Consider the following 23475-nt stretch of genomic DNA (forward strand, 5'->3'; position numbering starts at 1 on the left):
GTGTGATCTCATTCTTATTTTCAGCATCTGTCGTTGTGAGGCACTCAGTGCCTAATGCACTGACAATCTCACATTAAATATAGTAGGCGATGATTGTACGTATGCATATGGTAAAAGTATTATCAGAAACATCACTGTTAAAAATAGTTTCATTGTTGAAAGAACCTTGTCGTATGAGAACTGCTAGGACTTAACGTTAAAAAGTGTGAAGCGATAATGTGCTTAAGATAGAATGACCGTTTTTCTTTCATTCTTCTATTGCTGTTTGCTTTGCCATCACCTAGATTTCTTGGCTCTTACACTAGCTATGACTACTTGAAAAGGAACATCAAGTGGTAAGACTGTTGTTGATGTGAGGATGTTTTCAGGTGTCCTCTCACTGTTACATTTCATCACAGGCATTATGTGCACTTAAAATTTCAACACATGAATTCTGAAAGTTAGTGCTATGTACTGAAGTCCAAAATTAAAGGTCTTTGTGCAATCTTTCATTTCATGAAAGAAACTCTTTTGGAACCATACTTCTAGTATGAGCAAGAAATATTTTGAAAATAAGATTTTTAAAGTTATCTACATTATGCACATAAAGCTAGTGAAGCTTAAGCTGACTGCATTTCTAATTAAGATGGCATTGTTCAAATACTAGGTGTATTTATAGAAGTTATACTAGAACCCATCCTTCTTCTGGCTAATTATGCTTTCCAAAAACAACCCACCAACCCCCCAAAAAAGTTGATTTATATTGTTTTGAAAATAGAAAATACTTTTAAAAATGGAAAATAACCCTAAACAAATCTGAAAAATGAAGATCTGTAGGTAATCATGCAAATACACCTGAAATGTCATCTGCCTTTTGTTTGCCATGGTTTGTGTTACTAATCTTAAAATTCAATGTTGTCTTGAGATCTCTTGTGCTTATCAATGGATGTTTCTATACTTGAGACAAGATAAGAAGTGTTTTAATGTTTATAGGAAGAGATGGAAATGAGATGATCATAGAAGAAAACTGTAGCAGAAGCTCAGAGCCCTGAGGAAACTGAACCATCATATGTTTCTTTCCTTTATTTCAACAGGGGGAAGACAACTGATGCAGAATCAATGGATAGATCTGTTGGTGAAAAGCGCTATGAGCCAGTCCCTCAAGTCACAACTCCTCCTCCTGCTCCTTCAGTACAGTACACACAACCTCAGTCAATTAACAGTCCTGTCCTGTCTCTCCCAGCACATCACAAGCCTGCCCTTTCTGAAGGTGAGCAATGAGAAGACTAACTAGCCTAACGTATAAGTATCATTTCTCAGGTGCTTGTGTGGATGCTTCAGTATGTCCACACTGGTAGCTATGTTTTCATTTAACTTATATTTGGAATAATTATTCCTGGAAATAACTTACTACTATATTGAAGTTGAATTTTATTGAATGATTTGAGGATCTTGTCTGAAACACTAACTTCTAGGTGTCATTAGTAACTATAACTCTCTCTTCCATACTAAGTGGTCTCAGCAAAAATGAAGTAAAGTTTTCAGTACTTAAAGATGTCTTTCTCAGTGCTTTTGGATGAGAATTCTTTAGTCATGAATGTTTCCTTTTTGCATCCTTAAGAGGAATGCCCAGTCCAGTTGAATTTTGCAGTTCCGTGTGAGTGCACAATAGTTTTTTAATATTGGTTTTCTATTTTTTCATAGTATAAATGGGTCTAACTGTTTTATTAAATATTATCCCATTTTATCTACCATGTATCTCCTTAGTGCCATGTAAGATGATTTGCTGGAATGTATGAAATGGGATAGATGATCTAAGAACTGAACCTACACATACGTATTTTATATAATAGATCAGGAATAGAATAAATGGTCTCCCTAGGTCTAGTATGTGACGAGAAATTCTTGATCATTTTTGACAAGTTCTGGTGTTTTTATTTTTATTGCAGTTAACTCTGTCTCTGACCCTCCTCCACCTCAGAATAAGCCAGCCATTTTCAGATCCTCTAGAGAGGACACTGTGCAGTCCACTTTCTATCCTCAGAAAAGCTTCCCTGATAAAGGCCCTGTTAATGGAACTGAGCAGATTCAGAAAACAGTCACTCCTTCTTACAACCGCTTTACAACAAAACCTTACACTAGTGCTGCAAGGCCCTTTGAGCGTAAGTTTGAAAGTCCTAAGTTCAACCATAATCTCTTGCCAAATGAAGCTCAACATAAACCAGAGTTGCCATCCAAGTCTCCAAATTCTCCTCAACCAGTTTTGAAAGCACACAGCTCATCGCAGCCTCCTGAATTTGACAGTGGAATGGATACCTTCACTGTACAGGTCGACAAGCCTAAATATCAACCAAATAATGTTAATGCTGTGCCTAAAGCCATTCCTGTAAGGTAAGCTTCTTGATTTTGTTTCCACTAGTATGTCTATACAACTTAATATGTGAAACCATACAGCTTATTTTTTCTTGTGCTTTCCAATGCTTCCAACTTCTGTTGATGTGAGTCCATAAACCAAGATAGGTGGAAGATTGAAACTATGATTCTAAAATCGTGTAATCGAAGAACATTTGCAAAGATATTTAACGTATGTCCAATGTTTGTGTCACTTTGCATCCTATCACTAAAAAATGATATGATTTCTTTCCCAATTCCCATAATATAATTATAAATCCTCTGGTAGATAATAATGACTTGTCTTTCTAATTTGTTTCTAGAAGACAGTTAATTCTTAAGGATAGCTGTTGCACCAACTTGTATTTTCTCAGTGTGCTTAGAGAAAAAGTTCTTGGTACACTTGTATAAAAGATATTTCAAAAGTAATTATAAAAAGAAACAATCAGTTCAGCAGTTTCATCATGGTTCTCTATACGTTAAGACCAAATATTAACTGTTTTAAAAGCACCTTGCATTTTCCTAACACATTTGAGCTATAAGAGTTATGTCAATAGCAAATTATAGTACTCTAACTGCAAACTCTTGCTGAGTTCTTAGATTAATAATCTTTTCCAAAGTTTTATTATCCTGATTTCTAAATAATAATTAATAAATCACACTTCATCTTATATGCTGTTTAAGTAACTCAGAAATGCAGTAGAAGAACAAATCGTATTTGCTCATAAACACTTGAGGAATGTTTTTAATGCTGTGCAGTTGTATACTGCAGAAATACTGTCTTCCTTGATGAGAATACTTTTGCAGGCTGAAATCTGTTCAGACTAGCTATTGGATAAGATAATATTCTGTATCTCTAGTTATATCCTGACAACCTGGAAAAATCTGTGTACTTTTAAGGGCTTTGTTTTCCAAGTATGTCTTGCAGCTGTTAAGTTTCTACTTCCTTAAAGCTGAAAGAAGGCTCAATGGGGCTTGAATAAGCGTTATTACTTGTTATGTTATTAAAGTCATAATAGAATTTGGGGAGGAAAAAGATCTTTGGATGTATAATACCTTTGTTTTTACTAAGCTGAAGTCTGTAGCAGGGGACAAGCTGTTTCAGTGTAATCCCAGAGGTGAGCGTTTGCAAACGTAAGATTCAAGTGGTCCAAAGTTTTGCTCTAACTACTTTCTGGACACTTCCAGTGGTCTATACTTCATTTTTTGTTTTCTTTTTGTGAAAATGTCCTCTTCTCTTGGCAGAAGTTGAACTACTTGGATCTTAGGCATTGTACACAATTGAGTATGGGACACAGTTACTCTCCTGAAATCAATACTAGCATACTACTACTAGGATATAAAATTAGTCAGAGGGAAGTGTGCCACTGACTTGCAGGAAGAAATACTGATAAAACTGCTAGGCTTCATCTCTGTTTTATAATTCAGCCCTTCAGCTCTAGAGGATGAGGAGGAAGAAGATGGACACACTGTTGTAGCCACAGCAAGAGGTGTATTTAACAGCAATGGTGGTGTATTGAGCTCCATAGAGACTGGAGTTAGTATTATTATACCACAAGGAGCCATTCCAGAGGGAATAGAGCAAGAAATATATTTCAAAGTCTGCAGAGACAACAGTATACTTCCACCTTTGGACAAAGAGAAAGGTAAGAACTGTCAGTGCAAGTTGTTCTGTTACTTAATATTAATTATTTTGTGACAACAGCAAAATAGAATATGAGAATATGTTCATATACTCGAAGGCATTTCATGTATTTCTACATGTAGGTACAGAATATACACCTCAGAAACAGGAATTAGAAGGAAAAAAAATATTCTGTTTGATATTGGAAGTTGGAAGCAAGATAGAGGCCCTAAACTGTAACTTGGAGAATATTTAGTTTATTTCAATACCCGGAAATTTTCAGCAGTTCAAAATATTTTTTAAAATTTGTATAAAGAAAAAACAGCTTCATGTTTAAAAAAATAATAATCTTGATTTTTCATATAAATCAAAGTATATTCCTGATTGCCTTAATAGTGGAAGTTGAGTAGTATGTCATTTGAGTGATTAATTTTCCTGTAGTCTTTTGTTCACACCTATATTTAAATATGTATGAAATTCTGCCCTGCCAGATTAATTTATTAATTTGAGTAAAGTAGTAAAGGGTTTAACTTCATAAATGTACAAATGAAGTATTATTTGCAATAAATATGCAGTTACTTTATAATTCAAACATAAGATTATTTGGCTGAGGAATATGTTACATTTTGTTTGGAATTTTAAACTAAAAATAGGCCTACGCGTTTTGATGTTCTACCTTTTGACTCTTAGGATAAGGGGTCATAAGTTTTTCAGCTGCAGGAGGCTTCTTTCAGCTCAGTGTGCCATAAATCCATACGAGTAGGAAGAACATCATGAGCCATTACAGAACAAGCAGCTAGAACAAAGCTGCTTACGGATTTAAGGATTTGTTTCTTCTGATGTACATCTTGAGGTTGTCATATGTATCATGGAAAAGTCACTTCAGTGCCCTGAAAGGGACAACAAGGAACAACTTTGGGAAGTGTTGTTCTTTACTGACAGGTCAAAATGATGGTATTTCTCTGTAAAATTGAGTAGCTCTACAATGTAATTACATAGTAGTCTGAACTTATTTTGAGAAGAATGGTAAGCAGTTTTTTTTCTCTTAACTGTAGGTGAAACACTTCTTAGCCCCTTGGTAATGTGTGGGCCTCATGGACTAAAATTCCTGAAGCCAGTGGAGCTGCGCCTGCCACACTGTGCGTCTATGACCCCTGATGGTTGGTCTTTTGCTCTAAAATCCTCCGACTCCTCGTCGGGTATGCTGTCCTCCCTCTGTCCTTTTGGGGCTTTTGGGTGCTATCGTATAATTTAAGTTAATTTGGCTACAGGTGATGCTGTATAATATAAAGGACTTGATCATTGTATTTGTGTCAAACTCTCCCATTTCACTTTCATTACAGATGTCTTTCTTACATTTACTCATGGTGCAAATTCATTGCTAAAACCATGTTTGACAGCAAAAAAACAGAGTAATATCTTTAGTCTCCTAAATATAATCGTATTTTTCTATTCTGTCTTCTTTCTTGAGGACTGCTACAGCTGAATACACTTGAAATGATATCGCACTAAAATTGAGAGGAAATGATTATGTACCTCTGATTGGCCTTTGTAACATAACTGGTGTTTGTCTGTTGCTTAATTAACCATATAGGTCTCTGGCAAATCTTAATCTGCATGCTCATAAATCATGACTTAATGCTTGTTAACTGTTTCCATGTGTGCAAGTTGATGCTAACAATTGGGTCATTTAAGAAAACTGTAGTGTTTCAGTAAAAGCATTTACAATTCATTCTAATGTAGCTGGATTTTACACAAGACTTTTCTTGCTTGCTTCTGCCTATTTTTCCTCTACCGCCTTTTATCCAGAAGTTTCTGGTGGATAGTAAAAGTTGCAACTAGGTTGCAATTTTATTTACCTGTTCATTTTACCTCACTGTGGCTTTCTGGGAACAGAGAGAAAATGCATTGGCTGAAATTGTCAATTACAAGCCTGTGCTCGAATTCCGGGCAAATTTCAAGCAATTTCATGAAATGGCTATGAGGTTACAAAGACTTTAAAAACAAAACTAAACCAAAAAAGTTTGCACATTTGCGTGGGGGAAAAAAGTCTTAAGGTTTTATTCAGCTACCTTCAAAACTTACGGTGGAGGACATGAACCATTACTATGTACATATGATCTAAGTAACGACTGAACAATGTACTTCTGTATACAGCATTTAAGCCACCATGTATGCATATCTTCTGTCACTAATGTATCTATCACTGTCAACACCAAAGCACTGATGCTTTGAAAGATTAAAGCATCAATCTCCTTGACAGGGATTCAGTAACCTAGAGGTATTAATGGCAATAATTTTTAGTTTTTATAAGATAATATATGCATGTGTTGCATGCATCTATTTAACAATGTGTACACGGCTGCGTTAATACACAGATGCATAAATGTTAGGGTCCCTAAAGATATGACACTGATGTACAAAAATGACAAGACTTTTGTAACTAATAGCACCTGTTCATGAACTTACTTGAAGTGAAGGGAGAGGACTCAAATGATCTAAACAATAACTGAAGTTACTGAGACATTTTTCTCCCTTTCTAAAGTGGGGTGGGGTGTGTGTGTGTGTGCACATCTGAGTGTGAGAGCAAGAGCGTGTATATTTAAATGCGAACACTTTCTGTATTGTAAATATAACACCACATTCTGTTAATCGGAAATGGGATGTATATCATAACATTGCTCTTTTGAGACAAACTTTAAAATTAGGCAATTCTGTCTTATGATATGTAAGTAGACCATACTGTGTCTTAAATAAATAATTGTTTTCTCTCTTTTTAAGTAGTTGCTTATGGGACTCTGATTTTTCAGGTGGCTTTATAGTAACAGGTGGCTTTATAGAACTCTGGGGGTTTTTCCTCTCTTCAGTCGTCTGTTCTGCCTCATCTTTTCTGAATGTATCCATGTTCTGTCCTAAAAATGACATTCATTTGCACTTACTAACATCCTTTCTGCTACACTGAAGCCTCATATACTGATGTTTTACAGTTAAACCCCTTCAAACGCTTGAATGATTCTAGAATTAAAATAGAAAGCCTTTATGGTCACACCAACTATAATGTATTAGAACAAAATACTGAAGGGTAACTTTTTCGAAGCAGTTCTATGTAATTATGGGAAAAACATTGTCAGCAGCTAGAGGTTGCAGTGACTACAGTCTCATTCTCACTATATATTTCAGAGGAAAGGCTGGAAAAGAGTACTCCTACAGTCCTGTTCTACCTTTCTACTAATGTAATGCATCTTGTGAGTTTTGAGACTGAGTGGAACTTCCTGCATCTATAAAATGAAAAATCCTCCAGCATTAATAAGCTTCTTAACTGAAATAAGCAGTTTTGGCTGGCTGCAGTAAACCTGTTTGTATTCTGACTACGCAGGCCACTTGTACTTTTTGTCTGTACATCAGATGTTGCCATCACTCAGTGCATTGTGTACTTCATGTTGTTTTCATGAGTTCAAGAAAGTTATGTGGAATTTACATCAGTCTCATTTAATGCAGAGGTCTGTGGTGTATACAGTCTATGTGGCTGGGTTCTCCAACTTGTTGCACGTTTTTCTAGAGAGGTCTTTGACCAAGCTGTTGAATGCCATTTATCTAGAAGGCTTAACAGAGAACTTGAGTGCATTTTTCTTTATTCTACCATAGTGGCACAATGATACTTTTTCTGTAGGAGTTGCATTTAGTTGCAGCTTTAGGTGGTTAAAGGGAAAAAAAAGATCTCCAGTTGAAGGAGACAGTTAAGTATGCAGCTAGGAATGTAACCTTTGTCTGGTGAGATTGCAGCTAGCTGATGACTTGCATGATGACTTGCACTTGCAAAAGAATATTACACAGCACCTTTGACCATGAGTGGAGAAGTTCTGTTGTAAAAGTATATATCAGCAATCTAGAATGTTTTTTAGAACGTCAGTATTTCAGGCTTTTAAACTGCTATACTGGCTGTAGCTGCAAAATAATTTCTATTCTGTCTTCAATAACTTTCCTACTAGAAAATAAAACTACCAGTGTGTCAGTACTTAGTTACAACGTAACTTCTACTTCAACTCATTTGTAATCAAAATTATTCCAAGGAACTTCAAATGCATCCTGATCATGGTAGCTTTTAAAATTATTCAATTTTGCTTGGCCATTCAGGAGAGAATCAGTGCGTGTTTGGTTAACTGTTAATGCTTCTGAAAGGGAGAGCTCTATGGTGGTGCTGCAGAGTAAAATGTCTTGTTCTAAGCAGATGCTATGACTGACGCTCAGGAAATGTCAAATACATCTGATCTATCCTGTATTGTATGCAAATGAGTTTAAAATACAATAGTCATGTACCAGCTGTAAGTTGAAGGGGAAAAAAAAAGACATGTTGATTCAGAACTCCTATCCAAAAGCTTGGTTGTTTCAAGATGTGCACTGTTTGACAGCAGATACTAAACACCAGCATTGTGTTTTCCTCCCACAGGTGACCCCAAAACCTGGCAGAACAAGTCTCTTCCTGGGGATCCAAACTATCTTGTTGGAGCAAACTGTGTCTCAGTCCTAATTGACCACTTCTAAATATTAAGTTAGCTGACTGAGTAAATAATGTGAAACTGAGATGGACCTTACATATAAACTGAACCACTCTATCAAGTATTAACTGTTCTATAAGTGATAATGGATCTTAGTATTTAAGCATCTTGCTTTAACTAACAATGGTTTAGCAAGTACACTCTTTGAACCATGGTCACAATACATGCCACAAGCAGGGAGTGTACAGTGGGAACAAGGTAGGGTTCTTGCAGGTTCTGTATGCTTTGGTTTGTTGGTTGTTATTTTGTTTATTCTTTTTGCTTTTGTTCTAAAGGACACTACTAGTATTTCATAGTTTAAAAACTGAAAGTACCAATGGGATTATATGCAGAGGAACTGAATTTGGTTCGTACTCCACTCGCAAAACCACAGAATTTGGCCTGCAGTTTTAGTACTGTGTGTTTTGTAATCCACAAGACTACATTTTGGTCTCTAGTTTTTAAATGACTTTCCATGTACGTGTCCAACGAAATGGCAGTCAACTTTGGTAGCACAGTTTAGATGTTTCTCTCTGAGAGGCCAATACAAACACATCTACCTATTGTATGCGGAAACGTTGTCATAAGAACGGGGGAGGGGGAAAAGCATGTGGGTGACTATGGTTCAGTTGCCTCTGTGGATCTGTAAATTAACCACATTATTACAAACCTATTAACCAGCAGGGATGCCTTACCCTCATGTTTTTAATAGTCTTAGCTCTCATAGTTCTCTGTATTTAGTTTGTATGGCTTTTGTGCTTACCTAGATAATATATCATGAGAGACTGGGGAAAGAGAGGAACAAAAAAAATTGTGAATTTGGTTTAGAGAATGAGTACTGTTTGTTCATCAGTCAGAAGAGAGCCAGAAGAAAATGATGGTATGTTTTCTGCTATGCATTTGAAAAATTTATAGATGTTATAGACGGCTTGTATATAATGCGTGCATACCACTTTTGTTCTTGGTTTGTAAATTAACTTTTATAAGCTTTACCTTTTTATATATATAAATATATATAAAAACAAACAAAGTTTCTTAAGGATATCTTTGTATTCTCATACCTTTTGAGCCTTGAACTTTGACATCTGCAGCAATAAAGCAGCATTTCTACAATATACAAACAAGGACATTTTTTAAAAATGCACAAAGTTGTTACCTTTTTAAGTGCTGCATTTAAAGAATATAAGTCGGAATTCTCTACTTTGATTAAATTCTTGAAAAGTATCCCTACTGTAATTTGTCGTAAGGATGCTGTACTATGTGCCCTGAAATGTATTTTTTTACTAATAGACAATTTATTACGGCACATTGGCACTACTACTGTTTAGATAATATACCACTGCATTCTGTTAATGAGTTATTAGCTATTCAGGTGTGGCTGATTTTTTTCTCTGCAGTTATTAAAATTACACATTTCTAAATATACAGAATAAAACTGTTTTTAAAATAATAAAGGAGATTCTAGTACCTTTTTGTTTCTGAAATGCATTTATGTGAACACAACAAAATGAGTTTTCATTTCCAGCATAAGTGGCTAGCTGGATTCTGCCATATGTTCATATGTGTAGTTGTTGTACTCTACAGAAGGGCTCCTGAAATGATGAACTCCAGAGCGGATCTGGATTGTGTTTGCCAGTGTGGATCCACTGGGAATACTCGACATGAGGAGGAGTGGTGGATTGGTCCCTGGAGTCACTGTGTTGGTGCTCGTTTAGTTACTACACCCATTCTTCCAAATGGTTTGGTAGTGTTCCAGTATGTCCATTTACACAGTCTAGCTGTAAAATATTAGAGATACTCTTACAGAATCCCATGATGAGTCCTATTTGAAGCACTCAGTGACAATGTAGTAAGCTAATCCTGTTCTATAAGACCAAGTAAATTCTCAATGTGATTTCGAATAATGCTGAGAAGCAGTGCAAAACTGTTTGTTCTGTACTTCTATTGACCAGGTAGTGAGTATTGTGTCTCAGGCATGACTTATCCAAGAAGAGGCATTCACTGCTGCTACTACTACTGACAGCTTCTATCTTAACTCTTCAGAATAGAGAAAAAACTTGAATTGCACAGAACCTGTCCATGTTAGGATAGCATATTTCATTTGTCTTAATGATAATATGTAGGGGTATCATTTATTGAAACCACAGAAAGAAAGTTTCCAAAATGGCACGCAAAGGATCTTGAAGGAAATTCTGATGCTAAACTTCCAGTGTTTTTTTTCTAGTTCAGAGTTTAATAAAAAAAGTATGTGAAACACTACAAAAGGAGTCAGCCAGAGGATGTTAGGAACACTGAAGTTATGCTGTATGGACTGTTAACAACGGTGGAACTTGGTTCTTCAACATCATGAGTCTAGCATGCTGTGAGGTATAACCATCCTGAGTAGCTTTCACTGTAATTATTGAGATAATCTTTCTGTTCTCTTGAAAGTGTAGATCCATGTCTGTCTACCGAAATGAAGGAAAAAAATGGTGACAGGCTTTGCTCTGCTGTCCTTTTGTAAATAGAGTAAGTTTGCTGTTCTAAAACATGGCAATTCTCTACTGCTAAGCATCTTCTCAATTGAATTGTCATTGTCTTTGCCACTTACTGATAGATGAGTAGGAACATTTACGTAAGTGGCTAATGTAAACCACATACACATTTTCCTTGACTTTAAAAGCTAATACTTTGAGGTTAAAGCATGGCCATTATAAATCCATTTCCTAAAGCACTTTGTTTTAATATACTGATTTTTTTTCAAATCTTGCAAGAGATGACATTCTTTACATAGGCTAGGCTGTGCAGGAGTAAGTTCATGTGGGACATTTACAATTTATTGTTCTTTATATACTATTTAACATGAACTTAACTGTCTCCTGACTCTTTCTACATGGCTCAGCTATGTACCAAGAAGCTTCAGCCCTGAGGATTGTATAGAAGCTTTAAATACTGTCAATCTGAAATCATGTCATCAGTGAAGTGAGCACAACACAGGTGCTCTATGGATACGGTGCCACTGTTCTTATCTCTGGCTTAGGTTCTTGATTTAAAAAATAAAAAGTGTGTGTGTATATATGGGAAAGTAATAATGAGAATTTGTCTACACATAAACAGTTGTAATTGTCCTTTTTCTTTTCCTGCCACCATGGATTAGATGAAGCATATCAGCAAGGGCTAGGGTCTGGCTGGAGATTCTCTGCTGTAGTGTAACCTGGACCAGATGACAGAATGCAAAGCCATGCAGGTTTGGAGAATAAAAGATGCTAAGCACATCCAAAAGAAATGCTTTCTTAGTATCGAAGTCTTTAGATACTTCTATGACTATTTTAGAAGTCCCAATGAGAGCTGGTGTTATGGTAAGTACAAGGTTCTCTGGTAACTAGCGCAATCCTTTGGCAAGGTCAGGTGAATGTGTAAAAATGATTTTTTCATCATATTCAAGTGAATGGTTCATTATGACCCTGTGAGCAGCAAGTATTGGAGAACAAATATGTGTAGTATTACTGAAAGCATATGAAGCTGAGCACATACACGCAAATATTTTTCCTAAACTTTTCTATTAGTTTGAATGCTGCAGACTGCTTCACTCTATGGCAAACGGTTCGTGTTCCAGTGACACTGAAGAATCCTATCACAGAATCTGTCCTGAAACTCAGCTTTGATGAAGATAAAAATATGTTTGGTTTGTGGAAAGCAATGGTGCTGTTCTAGTTAATTTAAGCTTGAAACACTTGCAGATCATTTCAAATCCCTGTGAAACAGGGTTTTAGCACATACAGCTGTCCATCAGTGACTAAGTAACTGTTCTTCCTGTGTAAAATGCAGAGAAGAGGTCCAAAACAGAATCTGAGTATCTACAAGCACAATTGTCATATTTTGTTACTGAGGAAGTGATAAAGGAAACTAAAAGTGAGGAGGAAAACTGCTACACGTTTGCATGCTGCTCCAGGGCAAGAATGAGGCTGCGTTAACTTGGGGAAGAGGGCAGAAAGTACAGCTTATGCTTAGAGTGACCAATGAATAAATAAATGTAAAGGTAACTTGGTTAAAAACAAAGGTAACTTGGTCAGTTAGTTTGGAAATTGCTGTAATTAACCCTGTGGCCATGGTTTTTAAAGTTTCCTTCTGAAGCTTACTGTGCAGCAGGAACTGCCTGTTGGTCCTCATCTCCGGCAGTGGCAAGATGAGAGTAGCAGGGTGAACACCAGGGCAAAACCTCACGCTGTTCCCTCAGCCCTGAGGGGCATGGCAGGTAGCTGGCCCTGTTGCTGATGGCTGACAAGAGTCTATCAAAAAAAATTTAGGGTTTGTGTACTATAATTGGACCTCACCGGGCGATCCATGCTGTGCACCTTCTGGAAGTGGTAAAAGGTGTGAGGAAATAGGTGCTTTGCTTGTGGTTTGTGTATGTGTGTACGACCTGTTGTTTTTTTTCTTTTTGCTTTGTGGCTTACTGTCTGCAAAGGACTTGGAAGGAAGTAATACTTCAAAACCTCCAGTAGTTTAACTGATTTTTTGGTTATAAATGCCAATGTTTGATACCACTCTAACTGGGAGTGTCATATGCTGTGCTGTTCGCAGCAGCTTGTGCTGCTTCCTGTGCTTCCCCCACACTTCTGACCTGAAGTCTGAATGTCTGTTCCAAGCACATCTCTGGGTGGGAAGGGGAAGTGCCAGTTCCTGTAGCTGACATCCCTCCAACTTCAGCTCTCCTGGAAGGGAGCAAATGTGAAACGGACAAGTGAAATAAAAGAAATTCATAGTTGGGAGAGCCTCAGGTTTCACAGTTCCTGCAAACCATGAATGCTACAGCAGTTCTCTGTATTCAGGAGTCTGTTGCTTTTTTCAGTGTCAAAAATTTGTTAAGCATTGTTGCTACTTCAAAGCTAACATAAGGATGTGATAGCAGGCTTAAGGTCCCATGGTAAGGAAAGGCCGGGAAGGGGGATGTTGGGCAGATCTGCAAACCAGGGGCATTGCTCTAGCTTTACTCAACTTACTTGGATAGACTTGCATAAATCCTGAAAATAACTTCTCTCCAATATGGTTAAACGCCATATAACTCTGTTGTATATAATGTATGTGCTACAGCAAATACTTCTAACTAAAAATGTGCAAGGCTCTAATTGTTATCCTAATGCCACTAAGTGCCATGTTTTAAGGGACTTTTCTGACAATAATAGAAATTACAGAACTATTAGACAACTGACCAAGTGGATTCCTAAGGAAATAAACTGTAATCTGTCAGTCGTTACAGGTGCTATCTCTTTTAGGGACTGGGTGCATGTTAAATGTTTGTTTTTTAAAAAATATTTGAAGAGAAAACCTGATTAAATATTCAGCTGATGTAGTCCTGCAGCATGCTGTGACATGTGGCCATTTCTGAACAAAAGTTGCTCAGCACAGTAGGTATGGTAAGTGAAAATGTTACATACAGATAAAAATCTGTGAAGATGTGACTGCAGGTTTAAACTGCATTGGTTCTCTTACATCTTTCTAAATTTTATTTAAAAGTAAGCTGTTCCTTCCCAGAGAAATTGTCTTTCTTCTACCCTTCCCCCCCCCCCCTTTTTTTTTTTTTTTAACTTAGGGGCTTAGGGTTTTGGGGGGAAAGATCTAAGAGAGAAGCAGGCTCTGGAATTTAACAAAAATGAGATCTGGCATTCAACTTACTGGGTGGTGTTATATCTTGGCTTGGGATTACCAATGGTGTTAATTAATCAAACTTCTAGCACGCACTTAAAACTAAGTCTACGTGCATTTAGAAGGCTTACCAAACTTGAATCATTTTGATGAGGTAGTCTTGCCAGAGTGGAAACCTGGCATTGGAAATAGTTCTTTGCAGAAAGAAGAGATCAAGGAACTTTTCTGCTAGAAGGAGCATTTATAGTACAGAGCTTGGTAGAGGACTGATATGGACCATGTAACAGTGAATCTGGATGCAGTGATTTCCCTCCTAATTACACTTACTTCTGCCCTTACTGACAAATATTCCAAGTTCTTCACATTAGAGAATAAAAAGGTAAAGTAGATTTAACCCAGTTGGCAATAAAGTGATTTACCTATTTGAATTCTGAAGTAGCATGTTGGATAAGAAGTACATCAGGGAAGTCAGGTTACTCACCAGGAGATTAAAATTTAGGTTTGCGCTGTGTCTAACTTGTCTTGCCTAACAGCTGTGGAAGGGCAAGATGTCTGTAGATGCAAACCTTACTATGTGGTATTTCTTACTAGATGGTATTTAAGCCCATGAAATTAGCTACCTACTTGATAACCTGCTGCCCCTGACTGGAGAACAGTCACAGCCTGTGCTAGAAGGAAGAGATGCAGCCCTTTCCATGAACAGAGCTGGCAGTCCCACTGATTCTGCCAGTGTTAGCACTACTTGTATGAAATTTCCCCAAGCAACACATTGAAGTTGTTATAGTGCTTCAGATGGTTGATGAGAACACAGGAGTGCTGAGTGGGCTTATGTGTCTTTTCAGAATTTTTATATGCAGCTTTCAGTTTCAAAAAATACTTTAATTTTCTTGGTTATGGGTGTCTTGGAAAGGTAATTCGGAGACACGTTGTAGTAATATCTACCCAGCTACGTGTATGTCAGTCTCCTCAAAATAAGGAAGCTTAGTTGCTCTCTAGTCTGGTCTCCCCAGTCCTACATCCGTAAGTGGTACTCTGCAAGTGAATAAGCCTATGTTTATTATTTCTTCTAGACTGTTGAAAGCAACAGATTTCTGCCTTGACAGCTTCTAAATTTAACTCCTACTGCTTAATGAGTGAGGATAGCATGGAGCTCTGACCCATGACAGTCACAGCTGCCTGGATTTAAACCATGCCAGTAAGTGGGGAGATTTTTTTTTCTCACAGTGTAAGCTGAAATACATCATATAACAGAAACCGAGGGTTTTCCAAGAGGCTAAAAATATAGCAGCTTCTGCTGCAGTGTTCTATTTAAAAACAAACAACAACCCCAAAACAACTCTGATTCTGTGTTTTTTGACCAATTTCTGTACAAGATGTAAAATCTTCTAGTCCCCAGAGAATCTAGGGGAGAGTAGCATCAATCTTTGAACAAGGAATTCAGACTTTGCCTCTGAAACATGAGAATAGGTGACAAGCAAGCACCAAGGTATGACTTCTCACTTTATTACATTTAAAAAAAAAGAAAAAAAGAATAATGAGCACTTAACTGTAACTTCGGACATGTTTTCTGTTCCTCCTTTGTTTTGACTGGATACTTACAGTTTGCTGTTCCAGTCTGTAGGAAGGAGGATTCTTTTTAAAGTTTATCAGTGGAAGTTGGTGAGTTGAGGCCAACGTATTCTGCACTGCTTTGTGTGTACGGCTTTCAAAGCACTTAACAGTTCTGAAGGAATTAATTGGTACTCACTTTCCAGGTGTAATCCTCAGACTTTGTAAGATGTAAAAAGCTAAGCAACTAACTCTAACTTCTTTCACATACAAAGAATGTACCATATATATGATGCAAAAATACCTGCATAGTATTGTGTTTCTGTCAAAATGAGACAGAAATGGGAAAAGCAGAGCAATTCTTCTCGTGAGTTGGTGCTCCATTTCAGTATTAAGAGGAAAAAGCACTTCTATCATGGGCAACTAGTTTTACAGTAGTAGTAGCTCTGAGTGAGGACCACTCTGAGACCCCCTCACATCAACAACCATTTGCTGCTTTCTTGAGTGAAGCTTACTGGCTTAATCTTCTGATGGATACACTGGATAGGTACAGTCCTTTCCTGGGCTTCACATGCCTAGCAAAGGCCTGTACCTATCCAGTGTATCCTGCAAGGCTGGTTTTGTGTGCGTATACACATGCACACTTGGCACCACCATGAAGTCTAACCTTTGCCAATAGCAGCAGTGGTAGACTCTGACGTGGAATTTATCGTCTCTGATGCCTGTGGGATCCATTGGACAACATGATATGGTCATGCTGCTGATTTGCACAAATTGGTAAACTTTCCACTTCTAGTGGATTTTTTGTAAAAATAAATATAAAGGAATAGCTTTACCACAGGGTTTTGACACTTGTTTATCAAGTCATAAAAATCTGTGTGTAATTGGACTACTACTGGTAAAATGGAAAAATGAAGATAACCACCTCCTTCAGAACTAAAACAAGCAAACCTCTGCAACAGATGTTCTTACTATGAAAGAAAGACTATGTAATTAATCTTTTGATTAAAATGAGTAATTCAGATAGACAAGTTCTGCTTTAGATTCCCTTTATGTTGTCAGGCAAAGAAAAGACTTCCCCTGCACTGCAATGGGAGCTCTCCGGCAGAAACCCTCCGCAGTGTGTACGTAATGCAGTCAGTTGACTTCTGCCAGCCTCTTGGGAATCCTTTTGATTGATGAGGCTTGCTACTGGTGGTAGGGATTTTGTTCCTGCAGCGGTCTCTGCGTGTTTGTGCATGTGAAATTCCGTGTGGCCGCTAGAGGGTGAGTCTCCCCTTGCAAACAGCAGGCTGCTCCAGGGCGGGGAAGATGCCAGGAAAGGCAGTGTTTATTTATACTGAGTTCCCAAGGACGCTCTTTAAGCGTTGTGTTCCTTCCTTTTCCATTCGTTCTCCAGGATTTTTCGCATCAGACTGGAACAGCGTCGAATCAATATTCTGACTTAGCAACAGCCAGTGCGTTGCGTAGTTTCTTCAAATGTGCCTGGCTGTCACAAGGTGAGTGGTCCCAAATGTTTGTGCTCTGAACCTCAGGAGCCTGGTGTCAAGCCCTGACCAAGGGAGCCTGGGACTGGGCTGCACAGCCCACTGCCCGGTGCTGCTCTGGGTGTGCTGGTGCCGTACGCACACCGTACATGTGCACGTCCACCTGTGTGTGCACCACACCGCAAGTCCCTGGAGAGCCCTGTTCCTAAAGCTAACGTCTGCAGGGAAGTAGTGCTTTGCACAGACCTAGACATCAATTCATCCTTCAGGGCGCTGAGCTCCAAATCGCTGCTTTTGTGTTTGCGTAATGAGGTAAATACAGAACTTCAAATGTCTTCACGGTGAGTTAAAGCTCATGTCATAGTGCCTAAGCAAGAAACACGATTTTATAAAAGATAGCTAGAAGGAAGATCTTGACAGTATCCACTTCCATGTCAAAAAGCTTAACTTGGTCTTTGTGCACTAACAGAGAGCCCGGAGCAGCTTGGAACACTGGAGCCTAGGTTGTCCCTGTTCACTCTAGTGGCAAAGAAGAATTGCACAGGTAGCTGCAGTCCTTTATCGTGTTTCTTCCATAAAGGGAGTTCCTCTGATTTTCTGAGACTTGCCTTCTCTTTCAGAATGCAGCAGTTGCTTAGAGTCAATTTGCTTGAAGACTGCTTCTGTGGTTACCGACCAGATGTTCTTAGCTAGTCAGCTATGAAAGCAAAGGAAAACATGGTCAGATAGGATTGTCAAGTTCACTGTGGTGGAATTGGCCTTCTGCCATCTCACTCAGCTTTTGCACAGTGTTTTCTTCCTTTGTCATTTTTCCAGGACTGTGCATTTTCCTTGTGGATGGATAAACTGAATAGGGAAATGCCTGAAGCATGCTTAAATATAATTTGCCCAAAAAGAGATTATCAACTTGCATAGACTTCTGTAGTCTGCAGCTAACTCAGTTTTTGTGCTCTCTTTCCATGAGCTGTTATCTCTCCATTAAAAAATGGGAAATGAGCCTTAGGAAAAAAAATCAGTCTATTAGAGTAACTTTCTAAAGATCAGGTAATACTAACTGTAGGTTTTGACCATATCACAGACGATGTATTTTCAAAACAATTTGACAGTACAATATTTCAGAACAATATGACAATAGAACTCTGTAATCCAAAAGGGGTAATGTGGAACATCTAAAACAGAAGTGTTTGTTTTGCAAAACTTCCCCTTTCGCTAGGCTGGGAGGAAGACCTTGAGCTTTGTGCATCACAATGTGTTCATGAATTCATTTTGCTTTGCAGAAATAACGATGTGCTTTATAAAGAAGTGCTGTAGAAGGTCCTCGCTGTAGCACTATGATCAGGTAGCATTTTCAGAGGAATAGTTGGAATGTAATTTCAGCAACCTGGAACATCACTTATAAATACCCTTTTTCAGAGTGTATTGGGTTATGAATAGAAAGTTAAGAAAAAAAATATTTTAAAGGGCTTCAGCATTTGGACTCTAGCATTTTAATTGATCATTGTTAAGCTCTTTTTAACTATTTTTTAAATTGCCTTTGATGTGTTGGTGTATAAGTAAAACACATCTACTAAAAACAGAAATTAAATCTTGAATGTTTCACAAATACCTTCATGTAGCCACATAAGTGCTGAAAAAATCTATACCTAATTTTAAAAAACTTGATAATGACCTTTTTCTGAAGATTTAATGTTCTAATTCCTGTCTTAATCCAGGAAGATCAGATTTAAATTACATTATCTTTAGTAACAAATGTTCTGCCCAAATGTACTAACCTTGAGTGACAGGATCAAGTAATATTTCTTGCAGCAATCACAGCTTGCATGAGAATCATCTCTCCTCCTGTTAAGTGAAAAATTAGCATCCCCCAAAATGTTTCTTCTCTTGACTAGAACAAACTGATGCTTTTTGAAGCATGTAGTTAGGCAGTGAAATTCAGGAGATTAAGGGATCCATCTGTGCATCATTATATTCTTAGCTCCAGTTTTCTTAGCTATCTTTGTGAATGCGAAGTTCTAAAAATAATTTGAGAAGGATTATAAGGTTCTGGTGCAATGTTATGTAAGGATACGTATAACTACGGAAAATATTTTCTTACAGTTTGTGCAGAATTCTAGAATTGTATTTCCCTATTTGTATATGGGTGTTGTGTTAGCTAAGTAGTTTTGTCCATATGTTAACTTCACATTAAGAGCAGTCATCTTGTGGCCAATGAGCAAGTAAAAGAGATCCAAAAGAAAGCATCTTAATTCTCTTTTTCATTCTGAAGGCCCCGATAAATATATGCAAGGTCTGTTTTCCCATAGATCGCTTTAAATGTAAGTAAGATAATGTACCGTAAGTAGAAGAAAACAGTTCTGCAGTGAAGTGATTTGTTTTTGAGAACTTCTAAGTATTATAAGAAAAAAAAAAAATGCATTTGTACTTTATTATATATTAACTATTAAAAAAAAAAAGTGAGGGATTTAAATACTGATCCAGTACCTGTGGATGCTCACCTTGTAGATAATGACAACTAGTTTGGGGGTAACTGAGTAATGTCGTGACTAAGCATCTTTATGAATCAAAACCAGAGCATTTTTTCTCAAAATTGGTTTGTCTTGGTTAGTGTGGGCTGTACGTATGTAACATTTCAGGGAGAATTCAACAGAAACAAGATTGAAGTAGAATTGAGACTTAATTAAGGGTTTTTCACTGTAGTACTTTTTAAGGTTCAGCACGTGAACAACCAAAAAAAAAGTGTTTTTAGCTTTCAGGATATTGTAATCTGTACTTTTTTTTAAAAAAAAAAAAAAAAAAAAAAAAGAACCTTAGGATGTCCCTAGCAGAGATGTTATTCCCACTCTCACAAAAGCAAAAACGAGTAGATTGAATGATGCTAACGCAGCCTCTTTGTGCATTGGTCTCTAGAGAAGAAACTTTTGTCACTTGTAGAGTTAAGATTGACCTCACCTTTTCAGTTTCTTTGTGTGGGATCATAATTGTGGATTGTTTGGCTTCAAGTGATGACTGAAGCTGGATTTTATTGGCAGCTCTTCATGAAAGTTTTTGTTCTGATTTAGTAAATGAATTGCATTTTCATGTTAATTGTTGCTGCAGCACTTAGGAGAGAAGCTGTTTACCACATTAGAGCTAATACATGTCAGCGACATTTGTATCTAGCTATCATAGACTCATTAGGCCATTTAACTTGCAACTCCTTTCTAATACATAACACGCTGCCTGCTGTTTGACTTGAGTAATTGCGAAGGTGTTCCTCTGCTGAAGCAGGAAGGGCTGCAGCTACCAATCTGAAATGTGTATGTACATGTGCAGATTCTTACTCCAACCATTGTGCATTTATGTGGAATTTACACCACTCTTAACATGATGTGCTAGGAGTCATAAACTTCAGTAAAGGAAGGCAGAATCGGGCTGTGGATTTTTTTTTCTGAGGACTAGAGTGATCATAGGAGGGCCTTGTTATGAACATAATCCAGAAACTAGGATGCAATAAAGAGCAAATACAGTACTGAGCAGAAGTAAATAGTGAAGTCAACATAAGAGTTAACTCAAAATAGTGCCCTACCAGCTGGACAAAGAAAAAAAAAATCATTTGTGGTTTCTGTATCCCAGTCTCAGGTTTCTAATAGGAGCCCAAAGCCTACAGCTGACACCAAAGACCACATTAAGAGAACACAACCTACTGTGGACTTGGAATGTATACATTAGGAACAGGTGAAACAGGAGCCATGTCACCTGCAGTTAAGAACTTTTCATTTGTTTGGCCTCTACTTAAGTTTTGTTAAATCTAACTTTAATTTGCCATTGTGGTCATTGCAATTTGGAGTGCTTTAAATACAGACTGCTTGGAAATATCTAGAATGAGCCGCACTAACTTCCTACAGTATCAGGCAGACTGCATTATTTTGTACCATTTTAAAATGAACTCTGATTTCAGTTCAGAGCCCCCCTTAGTCTTTTCAAGCACTAGTGTGAAATAGCTGTGTAGTTCAGACAGCGTGGCAACATCTGTGCTTTTGTTGGCCTCCACTGACTTTGGGATCACTTGCTTCATCTTGCTAGGCTTGTTAGAAAGAGATTTTCTGACCTTGTTGCACATGGGGAAGCAGAACCTACTGCTGCCCCTGTCACCAGAGGAGCTAAAAACAAGGACAGTGAAGACATCAGATGTTAAAATGCCAGACTTCGGTGAAAAGATATATTGATTAATAGCTAGTTCTGGGTAAATGGGAGACCCTGCCAGCCTTTTTTCCTTTTTTTTTTTTTTTTAATTTTTGTTTTATTGTAGTTTCTGTATAAACTAAGCAATTCTAAAATCCCTTGTTCGAGCTGTGTAGGTCAAGAGCTATGTAATCAGCTATGTAATCAGTAGTTATGCCTGGGTAGAGGTTGTATATGAGAGCAGTGACGGATGATAAGAAATAAATCATTGTCTGCGGCTCCATGCAATTGGTGAAGCATTCGCGTGGAGCTGTGGGCAGTGTCAGGCTGAGAATTGCACCCAGCAGTGGCTGTGCACGGCCTCACCTCACAGCAGTTCTCCAGTGCTCTGCTGCCCTGGTCTGCCAGGTCCTGCACTCGGCATTGTCTGCAGCTGACTGTTGACTGCCCAGTTCTGTGGGAATGAGCAAGTTAGGTTTAAAACTGAAGCTGTTCTCTGAATAGGCACTTCTAGTGGTTTCTTGACCATCAAATCAAGAGGGGTTTGTGTTTGAGTCTTACCCAGCTAGCACATCTGTCCTTCCGTTGGCAATGATAAAGGTAGCAATTCCTGCAACTTGCACAATACGGACTTCTGTTTTCTGAAGTGCCACTTCATAGGAATGTCAGCAATTCCTTCTCAAAAAGATCGTATACTTCATTAGCAAATGTTAAAACTGAAAAATGGATTAAACCATCAAGGGAGTCTAATATCCGGTAGTCTGCATAGAATCCATTAGCACTGCAGACCTGTCATCTCCATGCACTCTGTCTCCAAAGGGTAGATAGAGAAACCAACCTCAATCAAAACAGAAAATCTGCTGTGGTATGTTTACAATAGTGACTAATTTGGTTTTATGTCCCTTGTTAGAAAGAGTATCTCTTCCCTTTCCTCTGGAGAAGGAGATCAAAAGACTGCTTTCCTTCTTGGAAGTCTTCCCATCTGTGAAGAAGAGTTCACGAGAGGTCCTGAACTTGGGTTGAAAAGAACTGGAATGGCTGTGCTGTACTGCAATAAGATTACTCTCTCTCATGCTGTCCAAGAGGATTTGTTAAAACAGCTTATGTGTTTTGGTGAACTCTAGCTTCTGTATGCCACAGCAGGGCCCAGTAGTGCGTTATACTGCTTACCAGTCATAAAAGTTTGTTGTGAAACAGAGGATCAAGTCCTATTTTTGTCAGATTAAGAACTTATTTTTATTTAGATGGGATAGAAAGAACAATAAAAAAAAACATCATGTAGTATGTGGAATCTTTTCATACTACTGACACTTAGATTCATATCTTTAATCTCCCTATTAAAAGGGACTTAATTAAATAAAATGCTATGTGATTTATTGAAATAGCCCGTAATAGCTCAATGTAGCTTCCTCTTGAAATTCCAAAACCTCATTGTGCTAATGCAAAGTCCATCATTATGCCACCTGTTTGTGATCTTCAAGGACTATTAAGCCTATTTATCATTCAGCTGGTAAGGAACAGAGAAAAAAGAATGACATTAGAATAATTTTCACAGAGGAAAATGGTACTGAATTGCCTAAATCAGGGTTAGTAATCCTTTTCAATTAAAGAGGCAGCAATTGACCTTAGATCTTCAAAAAACGTTTGTAGGTGAGACAACTGTATTGGCTAAATTTTTCTTTTTTTCTAATTCAGCAGTAAGTGTTCTGTTCCTTTCTTTCTAATATGTTGTGGAAAAAGATAGGATTCTCATTCTACAGAAGAGGTTGTACAAAACCAGCTGCTGCTCAGAGTGAAGATAACTAATGTCCTAAAATTCTCTTGTCCTGGGCTGGTTGTCTTGCTTATCTGGAAAAATGCTGGCATTCAGAGGAAGATTTTTCTAAAATAGTACTAAATTCAGAGATTGTCTCTTCAGGACAATTTGGACTTGAACACTTTTTAGTCTGAATTTCTATTTAAAAATTACTTCAGATGAAGTTAATTTTGCCTTGCTGAGAACTTGTTGCTGAGTGTTCGTTAGCTTTCCATGTATATAACGAAGCCTGCACCAAAAGAGTGGAAATTGAGATGTTTGGGTATACTGTAAAAATTTTTGGTTCTTGTATGCAAATCACCAGTTTCT

General features: G+C 37.7%; 1 protein-coding gene across 14 annotated transcripts in view; it reads left to right on the top strand.

The window, feature by feature from the left end:
- The window catches only part of TJP1 (tight junction protein 1), a 159914-nt gene extending 149918 nt beyond the window's left edge, over positions 1-9996 (top strand). For 6 of the 14 annotated variants that reach the window (XM_038184899.2, XM_038184902.2, XM_038184903.2 and 3 more), the window contains 5 exons: positions 1074-1249; positions 1929-2370; positions 3799-4016; positions 5050-5193; positions 8442-9996. In XM_038184899.2, coding sequence (XP_038040827.2) covers positions 1074-1249; positions 1929-2370; positions 3799-4016; positions 5050-5193; positions 8442-8536 — 1075 coding nt within the window. In that variant the 3' untranslated portion in view covers positions 8537-9996. The remainder of the gene's footprint in view (positions 1-1073; positions 1250-1928; positions 2371-3798; positions 4017-5049; positions 5194-8441) is intronic. The other 8 variants (XM_038184901.2, XM_038184905.2, XM_072043629.1 and 5 more) reach the window with 2 other exon arrangements.
- Positions 9997-23475: the final 13479 nt, after the last annotated feature.

The sequence above is a fragment of the Anas platyrhynchos genome, chromosome 11 (assembly GCF_047663525.1).
Source record: "Anas platyrhynchos isolate ZD024472 breed Pekin duck chromosome 11, IASCAAS_PekinDuck_T2T, whole genome shotgun sequence".
NCBI lineage: Eukaryota > Metazoa > Chordata > Aves > Anseriformes > Anatidae > Anas > Anas platyrhynchos.